This window comes from Scatophagus argus, chromosome 13 (genome assembly GCF_020382885.2).
Source record: "Scatophagus argus isolate fScaArg1 chromosome 13, fScaArg1.pri, whole genome shotgun sequence".
In the NCBI taxonomy this organism is placed as follows: domain Eukaryota; kingdom Metazoa; phylum Chordata; class Actinopteri; family Scatophagidae; genus Scatophagus; species Scatophagus argus.
In genome coordinates, this window is record NC_058505.1 from 551,613 (window position 1) to 578,133 (window position 26,521).

General features: G+C 34.6%; 1 gene segment (V, D, J or C); it reads right to left on the reverse strand.

Annotated features, from left to right (window-relative positions):
* Positions 1–776: 776 nt before the first annotated feature.
* LOC124068943 lies at positions 777–25,361 on the reverse strand. The segment is given in 4 exon segments: positions 777–892; positions 973–1,014; positions 1,350–1,544; positions 24,944–25,361. Coding segments are annotated over 4 exon segments (447 nt in total).
* Between the last annotated feature and the right edge of the window lie 1,160 nt (positions 25,362–26,521).

Here is a 26,521-nt window from a genome sequence, read left to right on the forward strand (position 1 = left end):
GTCTTCATGAGTCCCTCCTGTCTCTGAATCATGTCCATAACCGCAACGCCGTCTCCTCAAAATTACTCTAATAGGACTGATTTGTATGTTTACATGAATGTTTAATACAAAATTTTATTCTGACTCCTTTGTCACAATCCACATCTGCTGACTAAAACATGATGAACAGTTTAATGGTACTCAAGGCTATTGGTTAAGGTTTACGAAAGACTGGAGTTTAGGTCAGATATTGAATCCATTTATTTTTTTCAACATTCGGTTATTAAAACCTTTGTGTTTGGACGCGAACCCTGAGTCTTGTATGTCCAACCATCCACTTCAACCTTACGTCCTTTGGAAGTTCAGAGAAATTAGTGGGATGTAAAGGTGCTTTGTACTGAAGGTGTGGAGCTGTCATGCTCGACATCATTTCATAATCAATCGGTCATCATAATTGGTCAATGCTGATGTGTTATACCAAGTCTAAACCAGTCAGGAATTTCATATGAAAACATCTTGGCAGTTGGGATTGTGTCCTTCAAGCTGCTAGAAGGTTTTTAAATTGAATCAATGCAGGAACTTTTGCAGAACAAAGTGGAAGCAATCAAAGATTATTGGACCATCAATCTGAGAGTTGTTTGTTGATCAATTGATTGATCATCAGTCTATGTTAACATCTTCTCAGATACCATCATTTCAATGTTTCCTGTTCCTGTTTCCTGTTATGTCTTATAAAACGGGAAATAGATGCCAAACTGTTAACTGGGTTCCCACAAAAACTGGCATCATGTGGTTTTCTACTTACACTGACTGATCCACAGTCGGAAAGTCATCAGCACATTGAAGACGATGGTCTTGATGAAGAGAAGTCTGAGGCCCAGGACGGTCAGTGATGCGAGGTTCATCGTGGGATCTGCACACAGCGAACATCAGAGATTAAACCCTGCATTAAACAATGCAAACACCACCTGAAAGTACACACAGTACACACACCTGTTTCCACGTTGCCTTCACAGCTATCAGATCCGTCTTCCACTGAAACATATCAGAAACAACAAGTGATCAGTAGTTTTCACGGCGATGATCTCTTCACAGTGTAAGTTAGCAGTCAGACATTCCCTGAACCAGTGACAGGAAGCTACCATTTAGACAGAAATCACAAGGCAAAGAGGAAACTGGCAAACAGGAAATTCAACGAGTTGTGCGTTCATTTTTCAACGGATTCTTATCTAAACTTATAATCGTTCTATTTCTATTTTCATATTCCAAATTAAATTCACATGATTCCAGCTTTCCATTCAGTTCTTCTGTGTCTTTTGGTCTTACGATGAAAATGATTTAATCAGACGTCATCCATCGTTGACACTTACAGTTCTCACATTTGTCTTCATTCCCTGAAGATAAGACGACTGCCTGATTGTACAGCGAGTCTCCTGATATCCGGACAGCTTTTGTCTCATTGAAAGGATCGACCTCAGCCCCGTTGTGTCTGCTGAAACCAGTGGCCAGGCAGACCTGGGTGTCATCGTTTCCCACTTTGTAGATGGACGGCTCGTATTCCTCCCCTGGAAAACACAAAAGTACAACTCATAAACACTCAGGAATAACGTGGACACCCCACTGATGTTTTCAGGACTCTGCCAGCATTCGGAGAAAGTACATCCAACAAAACGCCAAAGAAGATGTCGCTCACAGTCACACAGTGGCCGACACCCAATCTGAAACGTCGCACAGCTGGAAAACATCTGCCGCTGTTTTTGGAAACACACGGTTTTTAATCAAATGAGACTCATTCACACTGTTTTTACGTTTCACCAGCAGCTGTGAACATGTTTGGATGCTCTCCACATTGAAAGTGTGTGAATTGTGAATATATTTTTTATTATTTTTGCTCAAATACCAAATCAGCGTGGCAGCTGAATATACTTATAAAAAGTGGACCTGCCTGGACGTGTTGTACTGTGTGGTATGTAGTACTTAAATATACACAATGCATTTTAACTTCTTAATTAATTTTGTCCAGTTACAAAAGACATCTAAGTACTTACATGTTACACAATCTTTTAGTATATTCACATTCTATTTGCAGCACACTAGAAATATTAGTATTGTTTATGTAACGTTACAAATGCTTTGTAAATAAAGTTTCATGTAGTACCATTTGTCATTTGCTGACTGCAGTTTTTACTGACATGAAGTGTTAATGTTTCCTTTTGGATACCCTGAAAGGATCCCAAATCAAATGAAACTTCTGACATATTGTTTAATAAATGGTGAGAGCAGAACTTCTGAAGCTTTTGTAGAAGCTTTTACAGTGTGAACGTCTACATACATAAACGTTTATTTTATTGGTAACCTACTCAACACGACGGCCACATTCGATCGTGATCCAAACAGGATTTTGTTGTAATTGTATCTGAGTGACGCTTATATTTCAGAAGATTGCAGAAGAAGGTTTCAGAACTGATGACATTTTAATGTAAAACAAAGACAGATGGAGCCAACCAGACTGTCCTGTTATCTGACATGTGCTAACTGTGGCATTTAAAATGTGCCGAGTTCAAATTTAACAAACGTCAACTCACGTATTTGAACAGCGAGTGCAGTTCCAGCACCAAACACGAGTTTGCTGCCTCCCAGTTGTGTCACACATTGTTGTACTGATGGACGATTACCAGGACTCTTTTCAGAGGCAAGTTTACGCCATTGTTTTACATCACTGGAAATTCCAGTGAGTCGAAAATCAAAAACTGAGGTGTTTTTTTAATATGGCACGATCGGGTTGTTAATATGATCACGATCCAGCAGGAGTTCAGTTTCAGGGTTCACACTTACTTAACAGAACGACCAGTCTGAGTCCAGCACCAAATACAGTCCTGATGTTAGTCACACAGCGACTTGTCTGGCAGCACAAACACAAACTGCACTGCTGTGACTGAATGGACGTTCAAGCAACTTAACTGAGAGTTTTATCATTAAGTTAGTCTTCAGGTCCACAGAGTAAAACATTTTTCTCCTCTCAATTATTTCTTTCTTTGTAAGAAATCAGCAGATCTGTTTGTGGTTGTGATGTGTATTTTCAACACTTATTTAAGACTAACAAGACTAAGTGATAAACACAGAAAGGAGTTTGCTTTCGTCCAGAACAGTTTAAAGTCTTTGTGTTGTTAAATGTTTTGTCACTGACCATTGAAGCAAATTGTATGTTTCTATTTCTACAAACACATGCAGTGAAAACACAAGAACGTCGCCATCATGTACGTTAGGACTCTCCAGTGAGTGTTGTAATAACCACACTTTTGACTTGTAATGAAAACTAAAGTGCACATCGGTTAATGTAGACAACACACTTACTTGACAGTACAAACACTCTGATTCCAGATCCAAATATGATTTTGAAGTTGTTGTCAGTCACACAGGAAGCAAACGGATAACAAAAACCAGAGCAGCCCTACTTCAACACAACGTCCATTAAACTGATCGTCTGAGTGTTTAACTGATGAAACACAACACAAAAAAGTAGAGCTCATCTCTTATTAGCTTTGTTAATGCTTTAGTGTGCTGTGGTGTACTTTGTACTACAGCAGTATACAGTAAACACTGACGCCACTGACTTTCTACTGGCACAGAATGAGATTTATGCTAAACTGATTTTGGAAATAAAATACTGAAAAGTCTCTCGATGTCAACTTTCTTCATGAAAAGTTTAAGGTGTTGCAGAGACGTCATTAATAAAACAGTTTCCTTTTCTCTACATGTAACTGTGAAATCTGTATTAAAATGAGCCTTTTGTGTTTGTTAACTCACATTTTTCAACCAGCAGTTTGGTTCCATCACCGAATACGAGTTTGGTGAGTCCGAGCTGAGCCACACAGTGAGAGCACTCAGTGTTTGTACATCATATGAAACACTGAATGTTATTGTTATATTTATCCTACAGAGTTTTTGTACTCATGCTGTGAAACATGAGAAATTAAATCAATACGTTTTAGTAATAGTTCCAAACTATCGTTTATTTGGACTGGGAAGCAGCAACTTGAGGTCCATTTATTTTGAGGTTTTAGTTTTGTTTTTTAGTTTTCAGTTTTGATGATGTGATGCAGGCCTGACAGCTGTGAGTTAAAGTATTACATTAAAATATGAATAAGTGTTTTTCTGCAGTTTTATCGTTACTTCACGATAATTAAGTTCACCTCCTGACGTTACAATCTGGTAGCAACAAAGTCAGTAAAGTTTAACTATCCATACATTTCTAAGTAGAACATAACATCTTTTCTTACAGTGTTTTCTTTAAACAAAGTGTGGAAATATGTTTGCATCTTGCTGCACAGTGAATCTGAAGTTTTAGTTGATTGTGTTAAAAAGTCAGCAGCTTCATGTTTATTCCAAGTGTCTTCTGCTCTAAAAAGCTCTTCAATAAAATGTGTGATAAAATGTAATGTAGTAAAATGATAATCAGATCTTGAAGTTTAAATGTTTGATTACTAATTCGTTCTTATATTCTGCATCGAACAGCCAGCTCACCTTGACAGTCAGAAATGTTGTAAAACGCACTTACGTGATGTTACAGTAACTTGGAGACCAGATCCAAACACGAACCTGTAGTCCACATTAGTCACACAGTACGTTAGCGGCGTTCAAAAAGCACCGCGGTGCCTTCGTTCTCCTGACAACGTTTCTCACTTGGTCACAGCTAATCGAGGAATTAATTATTAATCCATATGAGGGGTTCATTTTAGTGGTTATTCAAGAAATTTTTCAACAATACAAAATTCCAGCGATTTTTCACTTATTGAATTCGCTGCAGATTGACATGATTTTAGTCATTTATCAGTGTCTTCATGTGTTTGTTTTGTCATGACTCACTCGTCTCTACGTTCAAATGGATTCCAGCTCCAAAGGTGAGTTTAAAGCCAGCGGCGTTCACACAGTCAGCAGCCGCAACACAACAAGTCGCTTGGCGAACGTTAATGTGAATCAACTCTCCGGACTTAAGTTAAGCTTCATAAGCTGGCATAAATGATAGTTTGAAGGATAAAGTAAAGATTGCAAATTTCAAACTTTATAAATCCACTAAATGATAAGAAGACATGTAAAATTAAAAACAAAAATCACATGTTGTGTCACCACGATGCCTTTATGTGGTCTTTACAATGTTTACCTGTTCTATGGAACACAGAACCGACTATGGTCAAAATCACAAATCCAGAAAATTACGTGAAAATAATGTTTTTAGTTTGAGCTTTCCTGCCAGAATGAATTGCAGCAGGACATATTGTGTTTTCAGTCACCTGACAAAACAAGAACTTCTGCTGTTCCAAAGCAGATGTTCCCTCCATCCATCACAGAACATGAAAACACGTGACTGATTTAAGACGCATATTCTAAAGGTGATGAAGGACTTACGAGCCTGGATGTGTAGTTTGATCCCACTTCCAAAAGTTAACTTGTTCCCAACATTCACACATTCATCGACTGCAGAACAAAAACCTTCACACACTCCCCAACAGTCCCCACAGGGCAGCACAGTTCACTACATCACTCTGAGGTGTACGTACACACTGTAATGTCCGGGGGCCATATTTTACATCTGGGTTTTAGACCAGGACAGACCTGAACAAATACCATTAACTTCTTCATCACAAACCTTTTGAGCTGTAACTCATCTGTTGGTTATCTCACAAGTCCATGTGATCCATTAACTTAATGAGCCTGTAGTTGCTTCTTTAAGGAGGCGACCTAAAGTGTTTTAGACTGAAGACAAAAGCTGAGGACACATCCTGATTTATGTTCAAACCGTATGGGTGTGACTGAAATACTGCAGTACAAAAATGTGATGTATTTTGTTGTGTCAGAACAGAAGTGTATTTAATCATTGTAGCCAATAAGAAAAATGAACCTGACCAGACTTTAGTAGTGACACATAGAAAAGAAAAGCATGTTTAAGAAATATTTTGTTCAAGAGTCCTTTTGGCACCTGATGAATACAAAAAACAAAAAGTGTATGTGGTTGAAGGAATCCCAGTAAAAAAGAACCACAGTCCATATCCAATAACCCAGCGTGACACATGCCAGAATTGATTTTGATAAAACTTTCTACTCACGTGAGTCAATTTTCAGTTGAATTCCTGAACCAAAACTGATTTTCACATTGTTGCTATTCACACCATGTATGACAGCTCAATAAAAACCTACTGACAGGACAAAAGGCTAACGAGCACTGAGGGAAAACCAGCAGAAACTACACTGAATTATCAGCAGAACTCATATTTCTGTGGACATCGCTGAACTAAACCTAAAGGTTCTTTGTCTGTGTTGCCAGAGCAGTTTTGTGATATGCATTGAAAGGTTTTATTGTTCTAAAAGCATCACTGTTAGGTTCCAGGTTAAGTAATAATGAAGAGATTTTACCAACCTTAAGTCAGTGTTTATTTTATGTACCAACTAATTAACTCAGCAAACTAATTTTACTATACAATTTGAAGACAAAAGGTCTTTATAATTTATTTATGAACTTTTGTTGCATATTTATTTCTCCCTGAATATATTTGTGCACCAAGCTGCATCTGTATCAAATGCAGTGTCAGCAGGACGACTTGATCTGCTGCTCAATGAACTGAAAATGGACTCACTTGTTTCTACTGAGACACGAATCCCTGATCCGAACAGCATCTTTTGGACTCCAGTCTGAGTCACACATCAAAATGAGCTGAAACAAAATCACTGATCACCACATGCTGTCTGTTCTGTTTATTTAATATGGCATTCATGGCAGCTGACATCCTGATTCGCTCAGAAATATATCCACTATTCATTTCACAGAACCTGGAGAAACTTTATTAACTTAATGTATAGATTTTTTTTTCTTTTGTGTGCCTTAAGTAAATATTATTCAAAAGCAATAAGCAAGATTATCCTGTGATATGGTCCTGTCATTCACACACTGAGACGCTTCATGAGTCGTTTGAATCTGGACTTACATTTGAACAATAATTTAGATATGTCATTGATGTTATATATCACGTCACTGCCTTCAGATATGTATAAGTCGAAGCTGAGTGTTCTTAAATCATCATCTTCTGCTCTAACTAATCTTTACAAGCATATCTTTGTAAACATGCTTTTGCTTTATTTACTTTGTGAAAACTGTATTAAAGTTTGGTTTACTTATACTGCTTTGTTTTTTTGGGGGGGGGGGGTCTTAGTAAATTACTTATGTTACTCAGTTCCATACAACACTTGGTAGTTTGCTTAGTTCGTACTGAAATTTGAAAGTTGCGTCAAAGATTAGAATAATAAGTTCATTCTTACTGGATTGTACGATGAGTTTAGTTCCTTTCCCAAAGATGAGCTTGCGAGCGCCGTCATTCACACTGTACATGTCATCAGCTCAAAAACCTCTGAACATCTAAACTCTTAGAATATAACATCCAGTAATGTCAGACACAAAATAAACTTTAACCAAGCCATCTAACACTGTCTAATTTGACTCCCTGTAAGGTGACAATTAGTAAATCTTTCATGTTTAGAAGTAAATATGCAAGTGGCTTCTGTATTAATGGGAACCGGAAGCACAAATTGGATTTCAATGGTAAATTCTGATGATGATCAAATAAGAAATAACAAACATTTGTGCTCACAAATTTTACAAGATGTGAGATGCTGAATTAAATTTTTGTGACGTATTATTTGAACATTAATATTGAATGCAGAAGACAAAGAGACTTACTGGTGTGAACTGACAGCTTTGTGCCAGAGCCGAAAATCAGTTTGTTGGCTCCATAAGTCACACAGTGTTGCATGTCAGTAAAAATGCACAATGCAGGAAGAGAATGTATTTAAAGGCCCCCTTAAACCTTTCAGTAACACTAAAAGGAAATGTAAGAGCAAATACTTAAGAACAGATCATCATGACCATTTGAAGACCAAAACAAAAGCCTGAATGTTCCTTTTCATACTATTGATTAAAAGGTTTACATCTTGACTGTCTATAGAATTAATGTCCATTCAGGCAGCCATAGTTTTCAAAGAAGAAACTGAGGATAGATTTGTGTCATTGATTTTACTAACGTATAAAAAAGTCCACTCAACGGTGCCCTATTACACGTAAAGAAAAAGGGGTCTAGATTCCAGATTGATATAATTATTCATCATGAAAGCAATTAGACAAATGAAACTGCCAGAAAATACAACAGGAATAACTACAGGTTGAACAACAAGCATTCAAGTTAACACTATGCTGATGATGTCATTTTATACACAACTAACCAAATTAACGAAAACCGTAGTAAGTAATGTGGTTTTGTAAAAAAAAAAGAAACTCTATAAAATTATAAAAATATTTTTAATATTCCAGACATTTGTCCCACAGGGACACATAAACTTCCTTTAGTGCAATTCTTTTATATCCTGTATTGTTATCATTAGTTTAATTTCCATGATGGACAACTGCATCATCTGACATTATCACGTTTTTACATGACTTAATGTGTTTCAGGTTGCTTGTATTTGGTCTCTCACTGAACGTTTGCTTATTGTGCGGAGATTCAGATTTTGTAAGCAGTTTTTACTCACTGTCATGGACGATGAGCTTCATTCCTGACCCAAACTGGATCTTCTGAAGACCAGTTCCAGTCACACAGTTACGGAAGTCAGATCAATAACTGAGACACTCTTTCACAGCCTCAATTGTACATTTTGTTCTTTTTACATTTTCAGTTTTGCCTTGTATGGATCAGAAATATTCTTCTCTAAGAGTTGAATTAACGTATTAACATGACAAATGTGCAATTCAGACGTATGAATGTTAACTGCATCGTACTGCGGTGTTGTAACATCAGCTGAATAAAACTGCCATCGATTAACCAAGTCATTGTTTTGTCCATGTAGTGTCAACTATTAAAGTTAGCAATGTTTTAAAGAATAGCTAAATGTCTTCAATTGACAATGAGAAGTAAATTCACACATTTACATGTGTCATGCATTTCTTATTATTGACCAACACAGCAATGCAAATCAAGCTATTTTAGCCTTTTGTGAATTTCAACAGTGCAAGACTAATAAAGCCCAATCTCTTCTTATCTTAATTTGTATTTATTGAGTTTTCACTAACTGATTCAATTCATGAATAATAATAATTCATGAATTAAAAAATCTTACTGTGTTGTATTTTCAGCTCAGTTCCTTGTCCAAACATCAGTCTTCCAGTCCCGTCATTCACACACTGAGATACTTCAACACATAAACTTACAGCTGAACACTGAGATTTGATTTTTGACGTGTCATGTCTGTATGTAAGTGGAAATATTTTAGTGTTGAATCAGTTCTGCTTGAGTAAATGAAGAGTTGCTGGTTGTGTTTAAATTAAATGGGATGTAGATTTCAAAATGTAATGCTTTTGTGCAGTCCCTCCCAGTTGCGAATAATTTAATTCACCTGTTAATTAGTTCATGTTCATGTAATATTGAATGATGAAATCTCCATCGTGAGTTACATCACTTGCATGTGCAAAAAACAGTTAATAACGTCACAAAAGCTCCCTCCCACAAGATTTAAAAAACTAAAACTTTAAATAAAAGTTGAAATGTGTATTTTTATAGTAACTTGCTTTCATAATTCAGCTGTGTTAAAGAGTTTTTACTCACTTTCATGGACTATGAGTTTGATTCCAGATCCAAACTGGACTTTCTGGTAACCACTTGTAGTCACACAGTTCAGGAAGGCTGAGCGATAACTGAGAACCTCGTTCAGCTTCAGTGTATTGAAATACTAAAACTACATGCTTTTATATTTTCTTTCTGTACATTTTTAGTTTCACTGTTGTATCATTGGATGAAAACTTTGGACAAACTTTGGACTTTTGGTTTCAACAGCGTTATATAAATGTTTGCATTGAATTTTCCAAAATAAGAAATTTAACAATATCTATATACATCTGTGATATGAAACCGAGGTGAAGTAAAACCAGTTTGAAAGAAACAATTTAAAAAAAAAAAAAAAAAATCTGACTCATTTGTTTCAATATTTAGTTGATTAAATGTCTTAGTCTTATATTCACCTGGTGTCATTTTAAGGTTTTCTTTAAGATAATCTTTTTTCACGTGCGAAAAACATTCATTAATGCAAACTTTGAATATTCACAGGTACATTTTGTCAATGATTTTTTTAGCTGTTCAGGTAAACATGTATCATAGTACAGCTAGGTCATAAGTTATGCCTAAACAAAACGTCTTTCACCTAATGCCAAACCCACTAAAATGTCCCTAATCATTAATGATGGTGGACAGTATTAATAAATTGGTCTATTCACAGAAAGTTAAAAATGTTGTAAATGAGATCTTGACAAAAAGTAAGTTAAACTAACTGTAGAATTGGAAGAATAAAACAAACTTACTGGATTCTACCATGAGTTTCATGCCAGAACCAAAGAAGATCTTATACGCTCCAGAACCAGTCACACTGTGACTGCAACACCTACAGAAACGCTGACACTGATCTCAGCTCAGCACTGGACTGAAATTATTTAAAACAGAACGCTATCAACATTAAGTACAGTTTTCTTTTCGTTATAACTGCCAATTTTTCCATAAATAATATCTATAGCAGAGGTTTACCAGCTGTAGGTTGTATAATGTTGGTTTTATTTGTAACATGCAGCCAATAAACTTGCATAGCTCAGTATAGGTGATACTTTTATGATGTTTATTTTTATCATATACTTTTATGTAGATTATATAAAGTTAATGAAATACCATGCAGCTTGTCTGAACAACAAAAGTAGTGTAATTTACTCATTGGATATATGAGCTCTACTTACTGCTCTCGACAGTTAGTGTGGTTCCCTTTCCAAAGAAAAGTCTCCGGTTTGACCCTGAGGCAGTCACACAGTGAATCTGACCTGTGCAACAACTCCAAACTATCTTCTCATGATTCCTCACAAACAGAAATAAACATTTATTGTCAACAGTGAAGAGATCATTTTTCTAGTTGATTTCCGTTTAGATTTATCTTGGTCTTTGATCAATAGTCAACATTAACTTTTCTATGGCAGCTAAGTATTCTCTCATAAATCAGTGGTAAATATCAAGCTTTGAGTTGATGGAGATTAGTTTTTAAAATATACAAAGTGTTTTGAAGTCAGGCAACCTAACAATTTGATCATCATCAAAGTATATCAGATTCATTAGTCACTTTCTTCTTGAATTTTTAAAATTGTTGATACTGGTTGCTCTCTACTGTTAGTTTTGTTCAGGCTTCTAATTCCTATTCCTGATTTACTCAAAACAATAATGACATGGGACTCTCTCCTCATGAAGATATGCAAGATGACATTTATGAGAAACCATTAGAAATCATTGGATTTCAGTGATATAAGTGAATGTTTGATATACTGTGTAAAGAAAATGTAATGCACTCTATAATGTCACGAATTAATAAATGTACTTACTTGATTTGACTTTAAGTTCTGTACCAGAACCAAAGATTAGCTTTGCATTTGTGTAGTCAGTCACACAATACAAAACACAGCTATATAAACCCTGACATCAGTGACGAAGACCATTTCCTTGTGTCAATGATCTTTTTATATTTTGCAAAGAAAGGGTACTAATGTATTCTGACAAAATCTCATGTTGCTTAAAAATAACTGGATTTAAGGCCAAGAATCAGCATGTGTAAATCAGAGCTGTGTTAGAGAGGTCTGTACAGACAAACATTTCAGAATGGATACAGGAGTGAACAAGTTTTAATCAGAATCTAAACGTCTGCCTAATTAAAAGGTTATCTTGTGTTTTGTACTGTTTTCTACTTATATATGAGCCACTTGAGAACGAGGTGAGAAACACTGAATGTAATGTTAGATGTAACATAATTTCTTAGACATTAATTTAGTAACTTACTTGATTCAACCATCAGTTTTGTGCCAGACCCAAAGATGAGTTTGTCATTTGAAAAGCCAGACGCACAGTAAGAAAACCCACTGCATAAAACCTTTCCTCATGAAGTTTCTCAGATTAAGACAAGTGATTCGTAGTGCACAGACAAGATAACACTGCAGAAAAGAATTACCACAGAATGATTTCATCTGCATTGAAGGTTCATCTAATCTGCAAATCTGTAAGCAGAGCAGTTCAGCAACTTCAGAGTCAGGTTAAAAAAAGTTTAGTTGCATTAGCTCAATAATCGTTCTTCTAACCTAAAGAAATTCTTACCTAAATCTGATGTTTGTCTTATAAGGAGTTCAATTTCAGCATAAGAGTCACAAAAAATTTCAAAAAATATCAAAGTTATTGGAGTTTTAAACCAAGGTGAAAATGCTAACTTTAGAACTTTGTTCTGTCAACCTTCACTTCTTGCAAATAAATTAAATAACTTACTTGATTCAACTCTCAGTTGTGTGCCAGAAGCAAAGATGAGTTTTGTATTTCCAAAACCAGTCACACAGTGAAAATCTGAACTGCGTAAACCCAGAGGTCAGTGACATGAACTACTTCCTCATTAAGCTGCACTCTTGAGAATTACAATGTGAAATAATAAATAATATATTCCAAGTAATTCCTAATTGGGGTAAAAGGAAGTGATTGTAAGGATCTGAGCAACTGTATAAGATAAGACAATCCTTTATTAGTCCTGCAGTGGGGAAACTCGCGAATACCAAACAACTATATTGGAACATACAGGGTTAGCATATGTCCTTCTCAGATAACAGAGCCTGTGTTACCATGACTGCTTTGTTTTTGTAAAACATGTATGCCGTTGATGTAGAACAGCTGAAAAATGTTAAATTTAGAATTACATTTACTCAAATGAAATTCGTTATAAATGAATGAAGTGAATAAAAAACTTACTCGATTCAACTTTGAGCTTTGTGCCAGAACCAAAGATGATTTTTGCTCCGTAACCATTCACACTGTAAGAAATCTGATGACATAATGTCCACACTGGGAAACGTTTCTATGGCATCAAATAAATCAGACCAGAAAAATTTCAGCTTAGTGGCATCAAATGTATATTTTGCAACTACTATTTTATTGTATGTACTTCAGTCAGTCAGTGTGTCCTACTTTTGTTCTGTTCTTTTTTAGGGTTTTAGAGTAAATAGGATCAGTATACACAGCCATATTATGTGAAACTATGTCAGGTACATAATGTTGAACTCTGCTGCACAGTCAAAACAAATGAAGACACTAATGATGTGGGTGCTTCAGGAAAGGACAGACTATAACACATATAAAGGTTTGTAGTTTGTAGTCGAACAAGCTGGAGATAATTTACAATAGCTGAACTTACTGTCGTCTACGATGAGTTTGATGCCTGCCCCAAAAATAAGTTTCCAGCCTCCCGTCCCAGTCACACAGTGTTTGTTCTCTCAACAAAAAAACGGAGCACAAAGGAACTGACAGTAATAATTACTGTACTCTATGGCGTATTGATAACCATGACGGTACAGGGTCCTCTTAGGTTAATCATTAATGTTTAACTTTGAATTAGTGAGCTTAAGTTGAATTTAAAAACCTGCAGTAGCAAAAACTGAATGGCATTAATGACATACAGATGCATCCACCACTGTTGAAAATTTAAATTCTTTATACTCACTGCTTTCTACAGTTAGTTTGGTCCCTTTCCCATAAATCAGCCTCCTGTTACCTCCAGTATTCACACAGTCAGTGTGAGCTGAACATTAACTACATGGGCAATTTAAGCATTAAGCTGGACTAATTACAGCTAACAAGAAGAGGTCACTGTCTTTTTAACTGTGAATTAACATGTGAGAACACATCAAACTGAACAGCATCGCTTGTTCCTGCCATCTAGCAGACATTTGTAGTCAAATTAAATATGATTGTATAAATAAAGGAAATGTATATGAAGTTGTGACTTAAATCATCAAAAAGAGATAATATATTTTCACTTACTGGAGCCAACTATCAGTTTAACTCCTGATCCAAAGATGAGTCTAGCTGTTGCAGAGTTTGTCACACTCTGTGAAATCACACCACATTAACCCCCAGATGGACAACTGAAGCTGAAATGTAACTAAAAGTACTTTTGTGTGTACACATTCTGTGAAACACTTTTTGAGTCTAGCTAACTTTGATACTAATAACACCGACATTTTAAATTAACTGTACTGTCTCTGACAACACGTTTCATTAAATTTAAGAGACATTTGAGATTTTGGGCTACATGAAAAATATAAAATTAAATTGACTGGATATTTAGCTGCCATGTTTATAGTCAGAAATACTTTACTTTGAGTTGTGAGTTGGGACATCAAGAAACAATTTAATCCCTTTTAACATTTAACAAACATATGAATTTTTAATACTTACTAGTTTCTACAATTAGTTTGGTTCCCTCTCCAAAAGTGAGTTTAAGGTTTCCTCCACCAACAGTCACACAGTGGATCCGATCTAAACAATTACTGCATGCACAATTTCATTGTAAAACTGCACAGTTTTTTGCCAATTTGTTAACTAAATCTGAAAATGTTTTTAAAAGGGTTTAATTCACGTCATCACATAACCTTTCATTGTTATCAAAGTATAAAAATCAAATTCAGTCTCTTTAGTTTTTTTAATCTTTGTATTTTAGCTTCCAGTGAATAGTTGAGGTACCAATGAGGCACATTAAAAGAGTAGATGGTATGTAGAAATGTACTCACTGGAGTCTACTGTCAGTTTGGTGCCTGATCCAAAGGTGAGTTTAGCCACTCCAGAGCCAGTCACACTCTGAGAAGATCCATCACAGAAACCCAGAGATCGGGACTACATGCATTCAGTACGTTTACTGATACAAATTCAAAGAACTTCATGTAATCTAAATAACTTGAAACCTTTAAAAATAAAGCTACTAAAATCTACCAGCAGTTATAACCCAAAAGTGAGCGTAAGAAATGGAGGGATGTCAGGCTGCTTTGACATCTGCTATTTTTTCATAAATGATTAACACAACACCTTCTATTTCTATATCTTTCACATCATTAAACAGGGTTGTAGTGGTTCTTGTGTTTCCATTTAATAAGTGAATGAATATTTTCTGTAGACCAGTGAAAATAAATTGCATGTATTTGTTCTGCCTTGTTATTGTTGTTATCAGTGAAGTCCTTCTAGTTAATGTTTTTCATCACTGAGACATATTCTGTTGTCATATTATTGTAATTCTGACACCAGCAGCTGGCAACAGTCTGTTCAGTGAACTTTGTGTTTGCTGAGCTGCAGAAGCTTAACATTTTACAGTCTGTCAGAGGAGTTTGTCCTTTAGAAGGTAACGTTATTTTAAAAAAATATTCAATAAATATGCTCAGAGATCTGTATATTTAGTTTTCAGCTTCAGTCCAACAATGCGACTTTTCATCATATTTAAATGTGTGATGAAGTTCAAGTGTCAATGATACTCACTGGTCTCCACATTTAGTTTAACTCCTTTCCCAAACAATACTTTCCAGCTTGCTGCCCCAGCACCAGTCACACAGAGTATCTGCTCATAACAATAAATGACGTGCAACAACCATGAAAGATGATGAAACCATGACGACCACTCAAAGTACCTGAGGCTGCCAATATACTAAACATAAATATAATATATATATAAAATATATGTAAAAATAACAACAAAATAAAACAAAAAAATTTACATGACTTGAATAGTTTTTAGGTATGTTCTAGTGAGACAACTCAGATTGAAACATATTCTGGCAACTGATTAATATTGGGATCAGATTATTACTGATTAATACTGGGACCAAAATATGTTATTAAATGTGATGTTGCAAGACAGAACTGGCTACATTTTAACTTGTATAAAAATCAAATCACACCTTTGCATGAACTGCCAACAAACACATGCTAATTAATAAATTTAATCCAATGAGTAAGTGGTCCTGATTTCTGTAGGATCATCAAAAGTACATTAAAATCTGTCAAACAGTGACTGGTCTGTTGTCAGATGACTAAACTGTAGGGAGTTTAACATCGAGGTACTTATACAAGTTTAAATTAATACTCACTGGATTCAACAGTCAATTGTATTCCTTTACCAAAAAGAAATTTTCTGTCTCCTGTTCCAGTCACACACTGTTTCTGCCCTCAACAACAACTATGAAGATCACAGCAGTGAATATAATCACATCATCGGCAAACAGATGTATTTTTTAGATTAAATTTAGTATTTGCTTAATCTCAGGTCTACATTTTTTAATAAAGATAAAACATTTGTATTTACATAAAAAAAATATTCTTTAATATTTTTAGTCTAAAATATGGCATATTTAGAAATATGGAGTTTAAAATAACATCAAACTAATCAATACTGGAGCCAACGACCTAAATTTAAAGTAATGCAGCCACTCGAATATCAAAGTTAGTTAATAGGCCAAATGTTCTGTAGTTCAAACGTAACCTGGCCTAACCTAACATATGAGCGCTATCAGGTTAAAAATGTTCAATTTTTGTAGTTTTTCATCATTCTAATATAAACTGAATGGGTCATACTCCATAACACTAAAAACACCAATAACAGACCGTCTTTTAAGTAAATCCTGGATGGCTGAAATTGAGTTTAATGTAACAAGGGTGAAGCTAATTTTTAGTGCCAGTACAACTATTTAAATAACTCTCTATAACTTTCTGCTGAAATATTAGACTATTTTTAGGTTTTATACTCACTGTTCCCTACTGTTAGTTTGGTTCCTTCTCCAAAACTTAGTTTGTAGTTTCCAGAAACAGTCACACAGTTGATGTGAGATAAACAAGAACTCCATAACCCCTTTCCTTATGAACTAATCGCAGACAACAACAGATAGTTTGAACAAAACTAACAGCTGATTTATTTGGATTGATGCTATTTGGACTTTGGACTATTTTATTATTAAATGTGACATGTTTGAGTCATTTTTCTTTGTTGTGTCTGATATAATTAACAGTAAGGAGTGCATTCAAATACAACTAAAAGACTAAAGAGTACAATTTTCCTTCTCTAATTTTGTGCAATGTGCCAAATGGAGCATAATTTTAATAAAACATGGTATAGTGTATGTATATATGTATGTATGTATGTACTGTGCAGTTATAGTATAGTATATTGGGAAAAAAATCTGGTTAAATAATTTCTTCTCAGACACCCATTTTTTAGTTTTTATCCACCCGCCCTCTTAACTTACTTGAATCAGTGATCAGTTTTATCCCTTGGCCAAATATGATCTTGGAATATGACACACAGTGTTTGATGGCATCACAAAAGCTGCTTAAGTCATCAACAGTACTTTAATGTATGTCAACATTTTGTAGGCAACAGAGTTTTATCTGGATGTGAGAGCGATGTATCAGATCAGTGATACACGGGATTAAAGACGGCATATTGCTGTGTAACCTCTGAGATATAAGCTTTTTACCAAGCAGCAGTTAAATTTCATGTTGGCTTTAAACTGAACTGAACTGTTCACTTAAACTGACAGCTGAGGTGTTAAACATTTTATGTCAAACAAATTAAACCCAGTCTAGAGATTAGATCTTTGCAACAAAACAAATCTGAGTGGACTTACTGGGTTCAACGTTCAGTCTGATCCCCGACCCAAAGATCAGCTTGTAAGTTCCAGTATTCACACAGCACAAAACCCCTCAACATAAACTGTGTGTGCATGCAGCTCTGACAGCTTCACAAAGTGCAGTGTGATGCCAACATGAACTGATTACCTGTTCATGTTGGACAATGGGAAATGAACACTATGTGCCTCAATTTTATAATCAGTTGAAAAACAACATATTCTACATATTTGTTTTATTTGGGAGAAAAATTCTTAGTTTGTAACTAAACTTCAATGACATTTGTTTGATGAGAGATAATATTGTGTTCTGAAAGACAGCAAATCTGTTATTTGAATGAATGATTGATTTTCTCACGTGTCTCCACAGTCAGTTTGATTCCAGCTCCGAACGCAACCCTGGCGGTGTTCGTCCCACAGTACGGACTGACAGGACAAATACACCCTCAGAGGTTCAACAAGACGTTGAACATTTTTCACTCTTGGTTTTCAAATTAAATATCTCTTAAAACATGTCTGTCAACAACTTGTCATTGTAGAAATATATATATATATCTGTGAAATTATTCAAAATGTCTTTTTCATCTTTCAGAGAAATCCAGAGAACTTTGAAATTTGAAACTGCAGTTTGAGGTTTCAGTTTTCTTTTGTTGCCATATCTTTGGCTGTATAATTGACTTCTCTGTGCTTCTGGTTATGAAGATTACATTTCCAAACATTATTTTCACATTTTGCTTGCTGAGGAATGTGCAGTATTTTACTTTAACTTGGTGCTTGAAACAACTATGCTGTGAGACTTTCACCACAGAATGAAAAAATTCAACTTACTAGCATCAACATGTAGTTTGGTGCCGCTTCCAAAGATAATCCTGTTAGCAGTCACACAGTCTGAAGTCTTAGTACACAAACATCACTGAGTCAACAGAAGACTCCACCAAACTCAAAGAGATGGATGGAAAACTCAAAAGACTAAATCAGCGGTTCAGCTTCACATTAGCTTCATGTTCTGAATGAGTTTGTTATTTTGTTTCAAATGAAGTTTGTACTGCTTTTTAGGTCAAGACCCAAAGAGTCAAACGAAAGGAAAAGTTCATTTGGAGGAAAACTAAAGCAACAAACTAGAACTACTCATATGATTTTAGTAAGATATGATTTAGGAATTAATTCATTTCTGCCTCCTCCTACTGAGTCCAGTCAGTAGAACCTGAAGTGGACGGAGACTGAGTGAGTCACTTATTAAATACAAAGTCAGATTTGTAATTAAAGTTTCACTTGTAGACCTGTTGGGCAATCAACTTTGCAGTATTCCTTTTAAATCTTTTTGACCAAATTAAAAGACAAACTTATAATATCTGTATCTCTTCCTCCGAGTTCCTCTATTTAAGTTTTGTATATTTTCCAATAAAACATATGAACTGTATTTATAATGTGTGGACTTACTGGCTTCAATGGTTAATGTGGTTCCACTTCCAAAGATGATTCTAAACTGACTTCCAGTATTCACACAACAGGAAGCCCCATAACACAAAGTGACCAACTGAATGGAACTTCATTTAGAAAACATGATCACTGAAAAGTTATTTTCGATTTCAATATCCAGATTTGATTTAAAATATCTACATCCATTGGTGTTGTTGTCTTTAAATTGTTGGATAACGGCAGCACCATTAGCACAAAACAACAAATGTGTTCTCAGTTTCTAACAAATTCACATTTTAGACAAACGTTCACACTGATGGAAGCCCATCTTCACAATATTCATCAGTATGAAGACTTACTGGTTTCAATACTTAATTTAGTTCCACTTCCAAAGAAGATTTGGTATCCACTGCCAGCATTCACACAACATGAAGCACTTTAACATAAACTCGGCTGACTGACCAGCTAAACCAAACTTCATTTAGAAAAACTGAATTTTTTTTTTCTCAATTTTGTTGATAGCTGTTCTTTTCATTTAAAATAGCACATTATAAATGTTTAACCTAGATAATGTACTGTACAGTGGAGATACTGAACAGTTTTAGCCTGGGTCAAGTATTTATTCACTGGGCTCTTTAAGGCTCGAAGCTTCTTCAAATGGTCGGATGACAAGAAAACTGCAGCATCTGTTTAGTTTCTAAAATACTGATGTTTAAACATCCAAGCATGTCAGTTCTCAGGTTTTATCCTGAATTATTTTCTACTTTATGCTGATTTTAAGAGAACCATTTCCACCAGCGAGTGCAGACGAATGCAGCTTTTTCTCTTTTTAACCTTCAGTTCTGATTTTGTGTGAATACAATAAGCACAATTTGTTTTCAAAATTGCTTCATATAAATAAAGCTTCTTATTTGAATCAGGACTTACTGGGTTCTACATTGAGTCTGGTTCCACTTCCAAAGATGATCTTATATCCAGTATTCACACAACATGAAGAACCACAACACAAACTGAGTGACTGACTGCAGTTTTTAACTTCACTTAAAATACATCACATTACACTAAACTATCAAACAAGATAAAAAATTTCAATATTAATTTTATTTTTGTTTCATATTCAGCATTGAAGTCCTTGATTAATGTATTGATTTCTTGATTACTTTATTTAAGTAAATTCTACAGCTTTCATTAATGTTGCTTATGAAGTTTATCTGAACTTACTGGCTTCAATGGTCAGTCTGGTTCCACTTCCAAAGATGAGTTTTGTTACACCTCCAGTATTCACACAACATGAAGAGCCATAACACAAACTCATCTGACTGACCAACTGAGCCAAAGCCCACTTTGAAAAACATGATTTTTACATCAGACAGTGTGTTCACTTTGTTATTTAAATGTATGTAAAATGTAGATGGTTGTAGCCAAATTTTGTTTAGAAAACAGTTGTTTACACATTCAAATCCAGTCACAACATTAAGCTGCTATTTGTATATTTAATAGATTTTATATTTCACATCATGATTTATATTCTAAAGAATTTTTTTATATGTATTGTATAGCAGATAATAATTTAAACGGTTTAGCGATATTTACACAACACAAATTAAAACCAAATTTAATTTAGAAAATAGTTGTTTGTATTTATTTTGATTTTATCTACATATTCCAAAGAAAATGTCTTTTTGATATGTATGGCATAGCAGGTATTAATTTAAATGGTTTAGCAATGATACTCTCACCAAGACACTGATGCTTTGATTAATGCTCAGTTGATGTATTCATCAGTCTATTGATTGGGATTAATGACAATCTTTGACACATTTAGGTTCATAAAACCTTCTTTAAACTCCAGGTCGTAATTTATATCAGGACTTACTGGCTTCAATGGTCAGTCTGGTTCCACTTCCAAAGATGAGCTTATATTGACTTGTACTTCCAGTCACACAACATGAAACACTTTAACACAAACTCAGCACTGACAAACTGAACCAAACTTCATTCAGAAAAACACCATTTTTACATTTGAGATTTTTCTGAATTTTGTCAATGGTTGTTCTTTTCATTAAAATAGCACATTATAAATGTTTAACTGAGATAATTTACTGTACAGTGGAGAAACAGTTTTAGACCTGCTCATGTATTTATTGATTAGGCTCTTTAAGGCTCAAAGCTTCTAAGAATCTTCAGATGACAAGAACACTGCAGCGTCTGTTTAGTTTCTGAAACACTGACATTTAGACATCCAAGCATGTCAGTTCACAGCTTTTATTCTGAATTCTGAATTATTTTCTGCTCTGTGCTGCTTGAATAATTTCCATCATTGTCAGCAGCTGTTCACTAACCAGCGAGTGCAGATGAATGCAGCCTTTTGTCTTTTTAACCTTCTGTTCTGGTTTTGTGTGACTACAATAAGCAGTTTTGTTTGTTTTGTTTGTTTTTAAAGGTGCTCCATATAAATAAAACTTCTTATTTGAATCAGGACTTACTGGGTTCTACACTGAGTCTGGTTCCACTTCCAAAGATGATCTTATATCCAGTATTCACACAACATGAAGAACCACAACACAAACTGAGTGACTGACTGCAGTTTTTAACTTCACTTAAAATACATCACATTACACTAAACTATCAAACAAGATAAAAAATTTGAATATTAATTTTATTTTTGTTTCATATTGAGCATTGAAGTCCTTGATTAATGTATTGATTTCTTGATTACTTTATTTAGGTAAATTCTACAGCTTTCATTAATGTTGCTTATGAAGTTTATCTGAACTTACTGGCTTCAATGGTCAGTCTGGTTCCACTTCCAAAGATGAGTTTTGCTGCACCTCCAGTATTCACACAACATGAAGAGCCATAACACAAACTCATCTGACTGACCAACTGAGCCAAAGCCCACTTTGAAAAACATGATTTTTACATCAGACAGTGTGTTCACTTTGTTATTTAAATGTATGTAAAATGTAGATGGTTGTAGCCAAATTTTGTTTAGAAAACAGTTGTTTACACATTCAAATCCAGTCACAACATTAAGCTGCTATTTGTATATTTAATAGATTTTATATTTCACATTATGATTTATATTCTAAAGAATTTTTTATATGTATTGTATAGCAGATAATAATTTAAACGGTTTAGCAAAGCACTGATGCTTTGATTAATGCTCAGTTGATGTATTCATCAGTCTATTGATTGGGATTAATGACAATCTGAAACATTTAGGTTCATAAAACCTTCTTTAAATCTCTGGGTCATAATTTCTATCAGGACTTACTGGCTTCAATGGTCAGTCTGGTTCCACTTCCAAAGATGAGTTTATTTACACCTCCAGCATTCACACAACATGAAGAGCCTTCACACAAAGTCAGCTGACTGACAAAGTGAACCAAAGCCCATTTTGAAAAACATGATTTCTTACATCAGAAAGTCAGTTTGTTTGAATTAATGTAAAAGGTAAATGGCCGTAAATTACTAACTTAAACCAAACTATTTAATAAATAGTTGTTTTTACATTTGAGTCCAGTCACAACATTAACCTGCTATTTGTACATTTAACATTGTACATTTAATATATTTCATATTTTATATTATTTAGACTTTATATAGAAAATGTCTTTTTTATAGTTATTGTATAGCAGATTAAATTAAATTAAATGCTTTAGCAATGATACTAACGCTTTGATTAATGCACACTCAGCTGATGTAATGATCAATGTACTGATTAACTAATGTACTGCGATTAATGACTTTGAAACATTTAGGTTCATAAAACCTTCTTTAAATCTCTGGGTTATAATTTCTATCAGGACTTACTGGCTTCAATGGTCAGTCTGGTTCCACTTCCAAAGAAGATTTTGTATCCACCATCAGTAGTCACACAACACGAAGCACCAAAACACAAACTCAGCTGACTGATCAACTGAACCAAACTTCATTTAGAAAAACGTTATTTTTTACATCTGAAAATTTGTTCAGTGTGTTCATTAAACTAATTTAAAATATGACTGGTTGTATATTTACACACCACAAACTAAAACCAAAGCTCATTTAGAAAATAGTTGTTTGTATTTATTTTGATTTTATCTACATATTCCAAAGAAAATGTCTTTTTGATATGTATGGCATAGCAGGTATTAATTTAAATGGTTTAGCAATGATACTCTCACCAAGACACTGATGCTTTGATTAATGCTCAGTTGATGTATTCATCAATCTATTGATTGTAACTGATAACAATCTTTGACACATTTAGGTTCATAAAACCTTCTTTAAATCTCTGGGTCATAATTTCTATCAGGACTTACTGGCTTCAATGGTCAGTCTGGTTCCACTTCCAAAGAAGATTTTGTTTCCACCACCAACATTCACACAACACGAAGCACCAAAACACAAACTCAGCTGACTGAGCAGCTGAAACAAACATCACACGCTTACCAAGAGACTGAGCTGGTTCATTGATCAATCTACCCATTGTGATTAATAGTAATCAGTGAAACATTTAGGGTCATAAAACCCTCTTACGTTCATCTAAAACTAATAAGCAACAGCAAATACACTTTGTGAAGGAAACGTGAAGTCGACCAGTTAAGTTTTCTTTTAGCTCAATGACGGAATGTTAACTAACGTATGTGGCAAGGAACGTAGCTAGAGAACATTTGAGGGAAATATTCTCTGAAATGAAATGAATTTACTACAATCTGGATATAAACATAATTTCCCACCAGTTAGCTTTTAAAGATAAATATTGTTTACGGTGTCTATCAGGACTTACTGCCTTCAGTGGTTAATCTGGTTCCACTCCCGAAGACGAGCTTATTCCCAGCATTCACACAACATGAAGCAGCACAACACAAACTGAGCAGGCGAACGACCTGAGCCGAGCGTCCTTCAGAACACTTTTACATGTCAAACTTCTGCTGTGATGGTTACAGTTTAGAAACAAGAGCAGTGCCAGTACACGTCTGGATATTTACTGTACAAGACTAAGACTAAGACAAGACTCTAAGACTCTGAATGCTGACCCTTTGGAGATATGAAGATTTTCACTTCCAGCAGTATTATATGAATTTATTTTACATTTTTTCATTCTGGAGATGAATGAAAAATTCACCGTCAGCAGCTGTTCACAGAATAATACACCAGCTGGGCTTCACCTCAGATGATTTCTATCTAGTTTGTTTTAAATGATTTTGGTCTTAAATGATGTCTCATATAAATGTTGATTAAGTATTGATTACAATGTATATCAGCACTTACTGTCTTCAACAGTTAATCTGGTTCCCCTCCCAAAGATCAGCCTGGCAGCAGTTCCAGTATTCACACAACACGAAGCACCACAACGCAAACTCAGCAGTGACAAACTGAACCAAACTCCATTTACAAAAAGAGGATTTTTACATTCTGCACTATTTATTTATACTATATATTTGATATGATTCTGTTCTGAATAAAATGTGAATGATTCTCGTTGTACAAAATAAACACTGAACAAACTGTGTTAATGTTCACTTCTTGATGAATTATTATCATGACTACTGTTATTATTAATTAATTTTGACTTGATTATTATGACCCTTTTCTTAGTTCCTGACATTTTGGAGATTTTTTTTTTTTTTTTTTTGGACTGGAGAGTTTTGAATTTTCTATTTCGCTTTTAGATGAATGAGTCATTTCACCGTTTGCTGTTTCCAGCTTTATGTTCTGATTCTGTGTGGAAAACAGGCAACGTTTATATCAGTTCTTACTGGGTTCAAATTTTTACATTTATTCTATTATTAAAATGTCCATTTTAATACCAGCTGAACAGTGGAGATGCTGAGGGGTTTTATGTAGATGCTCTGAATGAATATGTTGATCATGACTGATACTCACTCAGCTGCTGATTTTAATTCTTTTGGACTGAAACCATTTAACAGCCATTTAATCTCACAAAACTGTGTCATTTTGTAGATGAGTTATTTTGTTTTATGAGTCCCATATGAACAATGATTATTCAGTACTCACTGGGTTCAATGGTTAATCTGGTTCCACTTCCAAAGATGAGCTTGTTTTGGTTCACACCATTCACACAGCATGAAGCACCAGAACACAAACTCATCTGATCGACCACCTGAGCCAAACTCAATTTACAACTGATGATTGATTTTGATTTTTACAATAATCCTGTCCAGTCAAAGAAAATCCATATTTTCCTTTATGGTAAATAATTTAATGTGTGATTAATAACATGTAAATATTGTTTACTACAACGTTTAATATTCAAGTACTAAAGTCTGTGATTAATACAATGACTTATTGAATTTAATGATTTGATTATTGTGATCAGGACAATTTTTAAACAATTCTTTTTCTGCACTGTGCCTGATGAAGTGAATCATTTCCATCACTAAATACAACAAAGATGTCCTGTTCTTTATTCAGGTGAAGTTTGTTTTTGAAGATGTTTATGATTTGTATCAGGACTTACTGGATTCTATGATTAATCTGGTTCCACTTCCAAAGATCAGCTTCGTTCCACCTCCAGCATTCACACAACATGAAGCTCCATAACACAAACTCAACTGAGGGTCCAGCTGAACCAAACTTCATTTAGAAAAATGTGATTTTCCCATAAAGACTTCTGCCCAGTTAAAAAGGTCTCCATGGCCATTGTTTAGCTGCTTATCAATATACAGTTTGAACAAAATGTAAATCGTTATATTTACTCTATAACCGTGTTCCAAAAACATTTACAAAAACATTAAATGTCTGTTGCTTTATCAATTATATTCAGGCTTTGTTTGTTTGAAAATGTTCTATGAGACATTTATGGAGTATCTCAGGACTCACTGGGTTGAATCGTTAATCTGGTTCCACTTCCAAAGATGAACTTAAATCCACTTCCAGTAGTCACACAACATGAAGCCCCATAACACAAAGTCAGCTCACTGACCAACTGAACCAAACTTCATTTAGAAAAAGGCAATTTTTACATTTAGAAATTGAAATTTTAATTTTAGAGTCGAGATGTTGAGGCGTTTTGCTCTTGATGATCTGAATGAACGCGTCGTTTATTCTGATTAAAAATGGATTATGATTTTAATTATTAGGATTAAAACAATATTTCACTTTTCACAAAAAACTTTAGCTTTGTTAAAACTTTAAATCTCAGTCACGCTGAAGTCGTTTCTACTTTGTGCTGATTTTACGGATGCCATATTAAAAATGATTGTGTATATACATCAGTACTTACTGGTTTCAATGGTTAATCTGGTTCCACTTCCAAAAGTGATCTTGTTTTGATTTGATGTCACACACAACGAAGCACCATAACACAAACTCAGCAGCGACCAAACTAACCAAATTCCATTCAGAAAAACATGATTTTCCCGTCACAAAGTTGTTCACTACTAATTTAATGTCCATTTCACATTTGACTTCTATCAGTCACAAAACTGGTTTGATATTGGATATTTTTTCTCTAAAGTAGTACTACATCATGAATACATATTATAAATAACAAGATACCAGCTTTTTATTCTTTTTTTGTGAGTAGAGCACAAGTTTTCTTTAAAAATGCTTCCTATAAATGATTCTTATGAT